The sequence below is a fragment of the Balaenoptera physalus genome (assembly GCF_965194825.1).
Source record: "Balaenoptera physalus genome assembly, chromosome: 1".
NCBI classification, from domain to species: domain Eukaryota; kingdom Metazoa; phylum Chordata; class Mammalia; order Artiodactyla; family Balaenopteridae; genus Balaenoptera; species Balaenoptera physalus.
In genome coordinates this window covers 6,437,009-6,449,986 of record NC_138882.1, presented here as the reverse complement: position 1 = coordinate 6,449,986, position 12,978 = coordinate 6,437,009, and the positions used below count along the sequence as shown (strand labels likewise).

The 12,978-nt window shown below is 37.9% G+C and overlaps 1 protein-coding gene across 1 annotated transcript in view; it reads left to right on the top strand.

Annotated features, from left to right (window-relative positions):
* The window catches only part of F13B (coagulation factor XIII B chain), a 41,379-nt gene extending 34,004 nt beyond the window's left edge, over nucleotides 1-7,375 (top strand). Inside the window, exons 11-12 of the mRNA XM_082425670.1 lie at nucleotides 5,615-5,828; nucleotides 7,009-7,375. Coding sequence (XP_082281796.1) covers nucleotides 5,615-5,828; nucleotides 7,009-7,042 — 248 coding nt within the window. The 3' untranslated portion in view covers nucleotides 7,043-7,375. The remainder of the gene's footprint in view (nucleotides 1-5,614; nucleotides 5,829-7,008) is intronic.
* Nucleotides 7,376-12,978: the final 5,603 nt, after the last annotated feature.

Here is a 12,978-nt window from a genome sequence, read left to right as displayed (position 1 = left end):
TTCTTTTTTTGTAGTATCTTTGTCTGGTTTTGGTATTAGGGTGATGGTGGCCTCATAGAATGAGTTTGGGAGTGTTCCTTCCTCTGCAAATTTTCAGAAGAGTTTGAGAAGGATGGGTGTTAGCTCTTCTGTAAATGATAGAATTCACCTGTGAAACCATCTGGTCCTGGACTTTTATTTGTTGGAAGATTTTTAATCACAGTTTCAATTTCATTACTTGTGATTGGTCTGTTCATATTTTCTATTTCTTCCTGGTTCAGTCTTGGAAGGTTATACCTTTCTAAGAAACTGTCCATTTCTTCCAGGTTGTCCATTTTGTTGGCATAGAGTTGCTTGTAGTAGTCTCTTAAGATGCTTTGTATTTCTGTGGTGTCTGTTGTAACTTCTTTTTCATTTCTAATTTTATAGATTTGAGCCTTCGCTCTCTTTTTCTTGATGAGTCTGGTTAATGGTTTATCAATTTTGTTTATCTTCTCAAAGAACCAGCTTTTAGTTTTATTGATCTGTGCTATTGTTTTCTTTGTTTCTATTTCATTTTTTTCTGCTCTGATCTTTATTATTTCTTTCCTTCTGCCAACTTTGGGTTTTGTTTGTTCTTCTTTCTCTAGTTCCTTTAGGTGAAATGTTAGATTGTTTATTTGAGATTTTTCTTGTTTCTTGAGGTAGGCTTTTATAGCTATAAACTTCCCTCTTAGAACTGCTTTTGCTGCATCCCATAGTTTTTGGATTGTCGTGTTTTCATTATCATTTGTCTCTAGGTATTTTTTGATTTCCTCTTTGATTTCTTCAGTGATCTCTTGGTTATTTAGTAACATATTGCTTACCCTCCATGTTTTTGTGTTTTTTATGGTTTTTTCCCTGTAATTCATTTCTACTCTCATAGCGTTGTGGTCAGAAAAGATGCTTGATATGATTTCGATTTTCTTAAATTTACTGAGGCTTGATTTGTGACCCAAGATGTGATCTATCCTGGAGAATGTTCCATGCGCACTTGAGAAGAAAGTGCAATCTGCTGTTTTTGGATGGAATGTCCTATAAATATCAATTAAATCTGCCTGGTCTATTGTGTCATTTAAAGCTTGTGTTTCCTTATTAATTTTCTGTTTGGATGATCTGTCCATTGGTGTAAGTGAGGTGTTAAAGTCCCCCACTATTATTGTGTTAATGTCGATTTCTTCTTTTATAGTTGTTAGCCGTTGCCTTATGTATTGAGGTGCTCCTATGTTGGGTGCATATATATTTATAATTGTTATATCTTCTTCTTGGATTGATCCCTTGATCATTATGTAGTGGCCTTCCTTGTCTCTTGTAACATTCTTTATTTTAAAGTCTATTTTATCTGATATGAGTATTGCTACTCCAGCTTTCTTTTGATTTCCATTTGCATGGACTATCTTTTTCCATCCCCTCACTTTCAGTCTGAATGTGTCCCTAGGTCTGAAGTGGGTCTCTTGTAGACAGCATATAGATGGGTCTTGTTTTTGTATCCATTCAGCAAGGCAGTGTCTTTTGGTTGGAGCATTTAATCCATTCACGTTTAAGGTAATTATCGATATGTATGTTCCTATGACCATTTTCTTAATTGGTTTGGGTTTGTTTTTGTAGGTCCTTTTCTTCTCTTGTGTTTCCCACTTAGAGAAGTTCCTTTAGTATTTGTTGTAGAGCTGGTTTGGTGGTGCTGAATTCTCTTAGCTTTTGCTTCTCTGTAAAGCTTTTGATTTCTCCATCAAATCTGAATGAGATCCTTGTTGGGTAGAGTAATCTTGGCTGTAGGTTCTTCCCTTTCATCACTTTAAGTATATCATGCCACTCCCTTCTGGCTTGTAGAGTTTCTGCTGAGAAATCAGCTGTTAACCTTATGGGAGTTCCCTTGTATATTATTTGTTGTTTTTCCCTTGCTGTTTTCAATAATTTTTCTTTGTCTTTAATTTTTGCCAATTTGATTACTATGTGTCTCGGCGTGTTTCTCCTTGGGTTTATCCTGTATGGGACTCTCTAAGCTTCCTGGATTTGGGTGACTATTTCCTTTCCCATGTTAGGGAAGTTTTCGACTATAATCTCTTCAAATATTTTCTCGGGTCTTTTCTCTTTCTCTTCTCCTTCTGGGACCCCTATAATGTGAATGTTGTTGCATTTAATGTTGTCCCAGAGGTCTCATAGGCTGTCTTCATTTCTTTTCATTCTTTTTTCTTTATTCTGTTCCACAGCAGTGAATTCCACCATTCTGTCTTCCAGGTCACTTATCCATTCTTCTGCCTCAGTTATTCTGCTATTGATTCCTTCTAGTGTAGCTTTCATTTCAGTTATTGTATTGTTCATCTCCATTTGTTTGTTCTTTAATTCTTCTAGATCTTTGTTAAACATTTCTTTCATATTCTAGATCTTTGCCTCCATTCTTTTTCCGAGGTCCTGGATCATCTTCACTATCATTATTCTGAATTCTTTTTCTGGAAGGTCGCCTATCTCCACTTCATTTAGTTGTTTTTCTGGGGTTTTATCTTGTTCCTTCATCTGGTACATAGCCCTCTGCCTTTCCATCTTGTCTATCTTTCTGTGAATGTGGTTTTTGTTCCACAGACTGCAGGATTTTAGTTAAAGGGCTGTTTGCCCTCTGGTGGATGAGACTATCTACTTCATCTTTTCTTGTTTTTCTCTGTTTCTCATTGGGATAATTTTCTGTATGCCTGAAAAAATTAGTTCTTTATTATTTTCTCAGTTTGTGTTTGTCTGCAAATCTCTTTATTTTTTTTCTCCTTTGAGGAATATTTTTGCCTGAAATAGAATTCTAGCTTGTCCCTTATTTTCTTTCAATGCTTTAAGGATGTCATTTCATCCTTTTCTGTTTTTGTAATTTTTGTTAAATAGTCAAAGACCATTTTAATAGTACTTTTTTGAAAGTAATATCTTTTACTCTGCTGTCTTTGAGATTCTCTTTGCCTTCTCAGTAGGTTATTTTGGACCTAGATGTTGGTTTCTTTGTGCATTTTATTCTCCTAGTTGGTAGGACTTCTTGAATCTGTGACTTGATATCTTTCATAGGTTTTGGAAATGTTTGGCTAATGTCGTTTCAAATATTTTTAACATTTTCTCTTTTCACTCCTTCTGTGATTCCATAAAACACATGTTACATCTTTTTCCAGTGTCCCCTGTCTCTTAAAATCAATATTTTCTCTCCTTTTATCTTCTCATTGTTTCAGTTTGGTAATTCTCTGCTGATATATTTTCCAGTTCATGAATCCTCTCTTTAGATGTGTACAATCTGCTTTAAACTTGTATACTGAGTTCTCAATTTCAACTATTATCTTTGCATTTCTAGAATATCCATTTCATATTTTTTTGTAGATTTGAGTTGTCTGATGAAAGACTTCATCTTAACATCTATTTCTTGACCATATTAGTCGCAATTATTTATCTTTAACTCCTTGTCTGCAAATTCCAATATCTGGATCATCTGTAAGCTATATCTATTTTCTAGCCCCATTTCTTGCTATTTCTGTTAATGGCTGATTGAATATCAAATATTATGTGTGGATAATTTTAGGAGCTTGAGACAATGATGCCATCTTATTCCAGACAATACTCATCCCATTTTCTGGCTGATGGTGTAGGGAAATTTGTTCTCTATTCAGTGAGAGACAAAGCTTTCTCTAAGCTTATTTTCAGAACTTTGTTTGCTCCTGCTCATATAATGTACCCTGCAGGGTTCTTCACTAGAGTTTGGTGTGTATACCAAGGTCCCCCTTCCTGCCTGGCTCTGGTATTCCTGGGAGATGGCCACTGCTCACTGTAGCTTTTCATTCACTTCAAGCTGAGCTCCTCATTCTCTCTCTGCACAATCAAGAATAGGCAGATGCCCCCCTGGCAAAGCCAGGGCAGAGTATCAAGCTCATTTCCTCATACCTCCCATCTCTCTGGGCTCTGACACGTCAAGTCCTGGCTGTCTTGGCTGACCCACTTTTCTATCCTCAACCCCATGGGATTTCCAGCAGCTCTTCTGGCTCTTTGTTTGTTGCTGGCCCATCTGTATCTAGTCTCTCAGCTTGCGCTGAAAATCAACAAAACCCCAAGAGAAAAATGGCACAGAGTGTGGAGCTCATCTGAATGGGCTTTTACCAGGCCCTTAGCCTCTGGAGTACTGCCTGCCTTGGAAATTCTCTGATTCCTTGAAATACTTGCTTTGTGTCTGTTTTCAGATTTTCTAGTTCTTAGTAGAAGTGCTGGTCTGATATAGGCTACTCTGTCATGGCTGAGAGCAGAAGTTCCGTGAAACAATTTTGAACTCGTTTTAATTTAAATTGCATGTTTTGTAGAACATTCTAAACAATAGTACCATTTGACCTCATTTTCAAAACTATTTTGCAGTGACTATAAAGATCCTGTTAGACTCTTTCTAATCATTCCTGTCATTTTTTTTCGATCTATAGCATTTCTAGGATGACATCTGACACACAGGCCTTCACTTGAGAACGACTGAATAAAGAAGTATTTTAGCGTGTCAGTTGTATGATTCATATGCTCTGTTAGCAACTCTGGACCTTTTTTTTTTTTTTTTTTTTTTTTTGGCTGTCTTGGGTCTTTGTTTCTGTGCGAGGGTTTTCTCTAGTTGCGGCAAGCAGGGGTCTCTCTTCATCCGGGTGTGCGGGCCTGTCACTATCGTGGCCTCTCTTGTTGCGGAGCACAGGCTCCAGACGCGCAGGCTCAGTAGTTGTGGCTCACGGGCCCAGTTGCTCCGTGGCATGTGGGATCTTCCCAGACCAGGGCTCGAACCCGTGTCCCCTGCATTGGCAGGCGGATTCTTAACCACTGTACCACCAGGGAAGCCCTGAACCTTTTTATTTATCTCAGAAGCAACTGCTTGGTGCTCAGTCATCCAGGAGGCAAATATGAACACAAGCAGCCCCATTTTCTGACATGATTTGACATTTGGTATTTTAAAAATACCAATGTTTTTATCAAGGAAAAGAAACCAGAGAAGTTTGCTGGGTATCCTAGTTCTTAAGTTTCTATTTTGTTTTGTTTTAATGCATAAGGAGAAGGACACAATAATACTGTCAATGCTTAAAATTTAAAGCATCTCAATCCAATCTTAATAATCCTTAATAACTGAAATTTAAAAGAGAAGAAACTGTTAATTACTTTGGATATACTTTATACATCAGGTCATAAATTCTGAGTCAGTGTTGAGACTCGAGCTTGTTTCTACATTTCCATAAAATATTATCTATCCAACCATGAATGGTTTGTCTCTTGGGTGTTTTATTTGCACTTTCTGAAGAAGAAAAAGGAAAAAAGAACACTATTTCAATGACTATTATTAACTATCAATGTTTTTTTAAAAAACACCTTTTTTTGCTTTCTGCCTTTGCAAATCTTAATGGCATAAAGCTCAGTAACTGGCAGGACATACCCTTTTTCCAAATTCAGGGCAACAGAGATAAATGGCAGGCTGTTTTCTGTGAGCTTTGAACATATTTTCTGACTTGAATATGAATTCAAACTTACTTGCTGCTCTAATGCCTGGGAATTTTAAGGTTATTATGAGAAAGCAACACAATGGTTCCTGTTAATACTGAGAGGTATCAAGATCGTTTTCTTTGTTTTTAATTTTTTTCAGAGCCTTGCACATTATCTTTTGATACAATGGAAAGTAATAATTTGCTCCTGAAATGGAGTTTTGACAATAGGCCATATATTTTCCACGGCGAGTATATTGAGTTTCTTTGTAAGAGAGATACTTACATAACTGAGCTTCCTATTATCGGATCGGAATTGAGAGTGCAATGTGACAGAGGGCAGTTAAAATATCCAAGATGTATTCAAAGAGAAAGGTAAGGAGAGGCTTGTACCTGCAACTAATTTTTTTTCTGTTCAGGTTGTTATTCATGAGATTCATTATGTTATAAATTTCAGAAACATTAGGTTCTACAACAGTCCTACTTTATGGTCATTATAAAGGGAAAAAAATCACGTTGTCTTTATTTTTTTAAACCAAGCCAACTCCTTGATGTATTAACTAATTCAACAAGCTTTCTGAGTGGTCTAAAGTCAAAGCACTGTTTGCTATTTGATATTTGGACTCTTTGGCAATCGGGTAAATAAATCAATTTGAGCGATATTTAAATGTGGAAAAATTAACCTACATGTTCTGAGATAAGAGAAAATCACATTTTCTCCCATTCCTCATTAGCGGTTCATAATAACGATGGGAAACACAGTTGTACAAACTTGATACTGAGGGAAGAGCATGTTAATAACAAAGATTAAAATTATGGTATTTGTTTTCAGGAACACAGTTCTATATAAGAATTTGGAAGTTATTTCTGAAGTGTTTTCTCATATAGCAATTTTTAAAATATATTTTCTACTACTTGATCAATGGAAAACAATCCTGTTCTTTTCTTAGAGAAACGTTAAAAGAATGCAATAAAATAATGTAATTCATTTTATTGGGTCAGAATTTTGCCCCCTTTGAAGATACATTATAAAACGGGAATTATACTCTAGGTTCAACTAAGAACATTTTTAAATGACTTAACGGCAAAGTGCATGTGGTACTCTTCTAATGGTTATAAAGAATGAGCTGTATGAACTACATAAGGACAGTTTTTTAGATACTTTGAACATTCTAGAAAAAAAATTCATAAGACACACACAAGCGGAAAACTTTTTTATTTTTAATTTTTAATTGTGGTGAAAATCAGAGTAGAAAAATGTATGTGCTATTTAAATTTTTTATTATATCTTGCATTTCCTATTTCTAAGAGAAAAAGTAATAAGTAACTTAGAAAAAAAATTGTATAAAATGGTGTTATTGTAGTTAATGACATTGAGTTTTTAAAAAGAAATTGGTGGTATAATTTACCAGGGATGGTTACTTGCTTTTATCAGTACCTCATTAAAACAAGGACCAGTTATATGAAATATTGAAGGGCTAAGACTGTAATAAATACTTGACCAGAAATGATGCTTCTTTCAACCCCACCTTCTCTCTCTTTTTTTCTTATCAAGGATGTTGTCTTATCAAGAACCCTTAAGGACATGAAAATGAATGGCAGAAAGAAGAATAACATTTTGACACATCATAAAATCCTTTATAAAACATAATTGTTAGAAGAAAAATGTTGAATTAAAAATCTCTGAGTTTTTACTTACATGAAGATTTGAATCTAAACTGTTTACGCTGGACATTTTCTTTATTTATAAATAAAAGCTACACATGCTGTTGTTTCACTTCTGGTTTGGATAACTTGACATGTGACCTCACCTTTGCTGCATGTCTTTCATCTATTAAAACATCAATCTGCATATCAAAATATTTCTGGTTCCTAATGCCAGTTCACTGGACTATATTGTCTTCAATATATGTGCAAAAATTCACATTTGTCTTTATCGTCTTTGTTAATATCAGGGTTTTCTGTTACTTTGAGTTCAATATTTATGTCAACACAAAAGAACCAAGCACACTAGAGCTGAGAAACTATACATCATGTTAGAGGATTTACTTTATTAAATGAGCCGAGACTGCCCTTCAGACTTTCTAAGTGTAAAGAACTTTTAAAATTAACTGTACTATTAGCTACCATTTGTTAATAATCAAATGGTTTGTGAATTAGTGAACCTTCCACATGTTTAAATGTTGCCCAAAGAACACAGCTATGAAAAAGAACAACCCTTACTATTTTTATATTATACACTGTCAATTTTTTTCTTAGATCGGGTAATTAATGGAATCATGCAGATTCTGAAAAATAAAATCTGAAGTCAGAGAAACCTTCAAGCACCAAAAAATGGTGTGTCAGTAATACTAGGACCTGTCAGAGACCTGAAATACTGCGTTGTCACTTTTCAGTGTGAAAGAGAGTTACTCACCCAGTTGTTATTACGGCTCATTCATAAGCACTACCTGGTTCTAGGACCCTTGTTAGGACTGGTTGTTGTTCCCAGAACAGCACATTTTTCCTCCCTAGAAGGTCTTCAGTTCATCTAACTCAAGACCTTATTTTCCCAGTATGATGGCATTCTTCAAACCCCAATGTACAATTCCTGCTCCTGGGCTATGAGAGCTTCTCTGGAACTGAAGCCACACCTGGACTTAGCTCTGTGGATTAAACATGAATTCATTTGATGTTCAAGCATGTATGTTTTAGAACTGTCCTTCCTCGAGTTCATATGCATTATTTCAATTAATCTCCAAGAGTAGTTTTTCACAGTGGATCTCATAAAATTGAAATTTGACTGAAATATCAGTAGGAAAGTATTAATCCTTTCCAATTAACTCATCGACCAATCCATTAAGAAATGATATTGATCAGGTGCGGTGTCCCAGGAAACATGCTAGGTAATGCAGGATTCAGAGATGAATAAAATTCAGCTCATTATTTCAAGGAACTCACAAAATAAGGAACTACTTAGTTTAGGAAAAGAGTTAAACTTGTATTATTGGTCATAAACTCTGATGCCTGGGGGCAGGCATAACACGTGGATGGGTGAAGCAGGTCTAGTGGTATTTCTGGGGAACTGCTCACGGCATGCTCTCTTTAACCTGGGTAGCTTGCTAGCTTCCTGATTTTAGTGTTTAAATGTGGGTTTCTGCATTTTAAAAGTAATTTAGCAATGGTACATAAAGTTTTGTAAGTTGAAAAAAGGTATTAATTTTTGCAATTAATTCATCAATGAATCCATTTATAAATGATATTGAGTACCTGCTTTATCCCAGGAAACAGAAGGTTCGCTCAAGGAGGATAATTGTCATATGGGAATATTGTATCCAGTATTGCCATATCTTCTGATTTGTTAATTGTGAAATCTACTGATTTTTATATGGGGGGGGTGCCTAAAAAAATCTGTGACTCACATCGTGGCTCATCAGCAGCCAATTTGTAAACTCCAAATGCTAAAGCAATAGAAGTGTGAAAAGTGCAGCGATGGAGCATGTAAAAGGAGTGGCATTGAGGAAGCAGTAATCAACTTTTTTGGTATTAACTGGGCTGTAGGAAGATTCCTGGGAAAAGTTAAGTTTACAAGACTAGGGAAGACATTCCAAGTAGAAGGAATGGCACACACAGAATCAAATACGGAGCACACACTATGTGCCAGGCCTGAGGCCCCACAATGGAGGTAAAGCACTGAATAGGACACGTTGTTTCTGCTGTTAGGAGCTTGTGCTCCAGGTAGACAAGAAAGATATTAAACAAATCCTTACAAGATGTGGTGTGTCAGGAAAGATCCTGTCTTAAGCAGCAAGGACCAGGAGGGACCACCTAGCCTTGGATGCCCAAGAAAGGCTCTTCTGAGGAGGTAATACAGAGGCTGAGATTTGAAGGGAGAAAAGAAAGCACTTCAGGTAGAGGAAAGAACACTTGGAAAACGGCAAAGAGCATGGTGTTTCCAAGAAACTAATAAAAATGCATACTGGACTGAGCGGAAAGGAGGGAAAGAGAGAGTAGAGGAAGGACTTTGTCCTCCAAATTAAAGATGCCGGAAGTCAGTGATTGAAATGAGATGCTTGGAGTGGTTTTAAAAAAAAAAGAAAAAAAGAAAAAAAATGGTTCTGAGAAACCTAGGGGCAGGACAGGAATAAAGACACAGACATAGAGAATGGACTTGAGGACACGGGGAGAGGAAAGGGTAAGCTGTGACAAAGTGAGAGAGTGGCATGGACATATATACACTACCAAATGTAAAATAGATAGCTAGTGGGAAGCAGCTGCTTAGCACAGGGAGATCAGCTCGGTGCTTTGTGACCCCCTAGACGGGTGGGATAGGGAGGGTGGAAGGGAGACGCAAGAGGGAAGAGATATTGGGATATATGTATACGTATAGCTGATTCACTTTGTTATACAGCAGAAACTAACACACCATTGTAAAGCAATTATACTACAATAAAGATGTTAAAGAAAGAAAAAAAGACACCACTGACTGCAGTGAGGAAGGCTGGTCTGAAGGGTGAAAGTGGAGGCACAGGAAAAACACTTAGGAAAATAATACCATCATCCAGGCAAAAGAGGATGGTGTTTATACTGGAAGCAGTGGCAGGGATGTGCAAGGTAGCCTGAGTAAGTGTTACTGAGGAGTGAAATTGTCGCCATGGCAACTGATTAGATGTAGGGGGAATGAGGCAGAGAAAAGGGTTCAGGAGGACTCCATGGTCCCTGGCTTAAGCAAGCCGATGGGACACCCATTTAAGTGTGACAGGAAGATGGAGGGAGAAACCATGTGAGGACTTGAGTGTCGGCATGAAGATTTTAGTTTTAGAAATGTTATTTTTAAGGTATTTGTGGCGTACATAGCCAGGTAAACATATTAAGTAAGCAGCTGATTCTTGTGGTCAGTACTGGGATGAACCACCCAGACTGCTTTCGGAAACAAGATGTAGCTCTCAGCTGCGGGGAGCTCGCAGTTGTCAGCTCCCAAGGGGGTTGCCTCAGCCGAAGAGAACCTTTCTTCCCAAGGTCATAGCTTCTCCCCAGGGTGCCTGCACCAATGACCGGTCAGCAGGCGCTATAAAGAAAAGTCCCCTCACTCCAACCCAGGACACATCGAAAGGGTCACCCAGCTTTGGAGCTCCCCGTAGAGCTGGCTGATGCCACTGGTTGCAACTTCACCGCAGCTCAGCTTACCCCCATCTGCTTCCTTCCTTTCCCTTCCACAGGGGTGGATTCTAAGCGTCCTCCCCCAAATCCTCTCGACTGCTAATTTCCATCTCATAGCCTGCTTCCGCGGGAACCCAGTCTGTAAGAGTTATACAAGCCTGCATATCCGAACAGAGCACTGGGCCTGATTTGGACTCATCAGTGAATAGGTGTCTACTAAAACTAAGGTAATGGATGAGTTTTTCAGGGTGAGGTTAGAAGTAGGCTTAGTTCAGGGCTTTGAGGGTATCCAATGTTTGGTGACTGGCTATAGGAAAAGGTCTAACAAAGGAAACCGATCAGGAACGGCTGGACTTGTTGAATGAAAACCAGGAGAGTTGAGGACTGGAGATGCTGCTTGGATATCGTTGATCACATTGGATAATGTTGCTCCTTGGATATCGTTGACCACCTGGAGAGGAACGGCATCATTCAGTGTAAAACTGAGACAGGAGCAGATTGAGGAACAATCGGAAGGTCCAGAAACAGAGACATGAGTGTGATGGATGTGGCAGTAAGTGTGACAGTGAAAGGGAGAGGCGTGGGGTGGCTTGGACTGGGACGTGAGGATAGGAGAGGACTTTTTTGAATAAAATGGGAGAAATTTGTGCCTATTCAAATGAAACGGGAATGGGTCAATAAAGAAGGACAGGTGGGAGATCATGGGGAAAACATGGCATAATGGATGCAGAGGGTTCCTGAAGCAGTGAGACGAGATGGGACCCAAGGCAGTAGTAGAAGGTGGCTCTTGGCTGGGAGGAGGGACTGGATTTGTGGCTGGAAGGAGGGGCTTCCGGCCCCCCGGTTTCTATTTCCTCCATGAAGGAGGGGAGTCACCTGATGAGAATGTGTCAGGATGTGCGGGGAGAGAGGCTAAAGGGCTGAGGAGACCAGAGAGCGTTTGGAAAAGTCGTGTGGAGTCGTGGAGAGGGAGATGGTGACAGAAGGAAAGGATGACTTGACGAAGAAGCATGAACCAAGCAAAACGATCTGGGAAACTTACCACTTCATTGAATTATCTCTTCAATTAGATGTGCGGGGTGTTGGGGATCATGTTGCAATAATGACCATTTTACTTTTTAGAGAAATTTGTGTTGTATGACATTTTTATCATGGTGAATAGGAAAGGAAACTTTGCTTAGCTGATTTGCCATCCTTGTGGGGCAAGGTCACTTAGTCAAAGGTCAAAGGATCACTGACTTTGTGACCACCCTAGGGCTGCCCAGTTCTGCACAGAGAAACTTTAAATTTTCAAAGGGAAGTTAAGAAGTCACAGATAGCTGCCTATTTCTTCATAAAAAAAGAAAGATCAAAACACTAAAGAACATCACACCTTCAAACTGAGTTCAGGGGCACACAGCATGATTCCTTTGGAGGAAAAATGGAGAAAATGGACAGAGTAAAAAGTCAAACACAAACTGAGAAGTGGTTTACCTAATATACTTCTTCTCAAATACAAATTGAAGACCAGGTGTTAGACAGTATACAAGGTTTCCTTCTGACAGGGATTTTAACTTGTTTTTATATACTTTCAGAATAGTTTGTGAGAAAATAAAAGTTCAGTTTTGTATTTACTTAGCATCAAGTGCATTTTTCTATAACCAGATCTCTTAAGAATTACAATTTTAAATAATTTATTACTTTTTCAAGTATAAGAGCAGCTCTGCAACATTGTAAACAGCTCAAACAATACAAATGTAATGGGATAAAGAATGAAGATTTCCTTTATTCTTCCCAACACCCCAGATGTACTTCCTCAGTCTACAGAACAACAATGAAAAGCATTTGCTCTGTCTTTCAGATGTAAATAGGCACACTTAAGTATATATTTATACACACACATGCATATTTTAATTTATACATATATACATAAATTGAGATGTATATTACATATCATACTGTATATTATCCTAAGTCTTTTGTTTTTTTCTTGATATATGATAGACCTATCCCCATAACAGTAAACCCAGATTGATCTCACTTTTTATAATATCTGCATAGTATTTCATTAGCTAGAGGTAACACACTTTATTTAATTATTCCCTGATTGATGGACTTTTAATTATCTTCCTCACTTCCCTCCGTTCTACCTTCCTTCTGTCCTTCTGTCCTTCCTCCCTTCCTTCCTTCATGGGTTATAAGTGGAAATCAAATAAAAATAATGTAAAGCCAAAATGAAATTGTAGAATTCTAAGTGTATTTAAAAGAACAAATATAAAAGGTCTTAACATTCAATAGACTTGGATCATGGAGGAGAGGGAGGGAAGGAGAAGGGAGAAGTTGTAGCTAAATTTATTGTTTCCCACGAGAGGGACAGATACACATTGCCCCAAAGTTGAGGGAATAG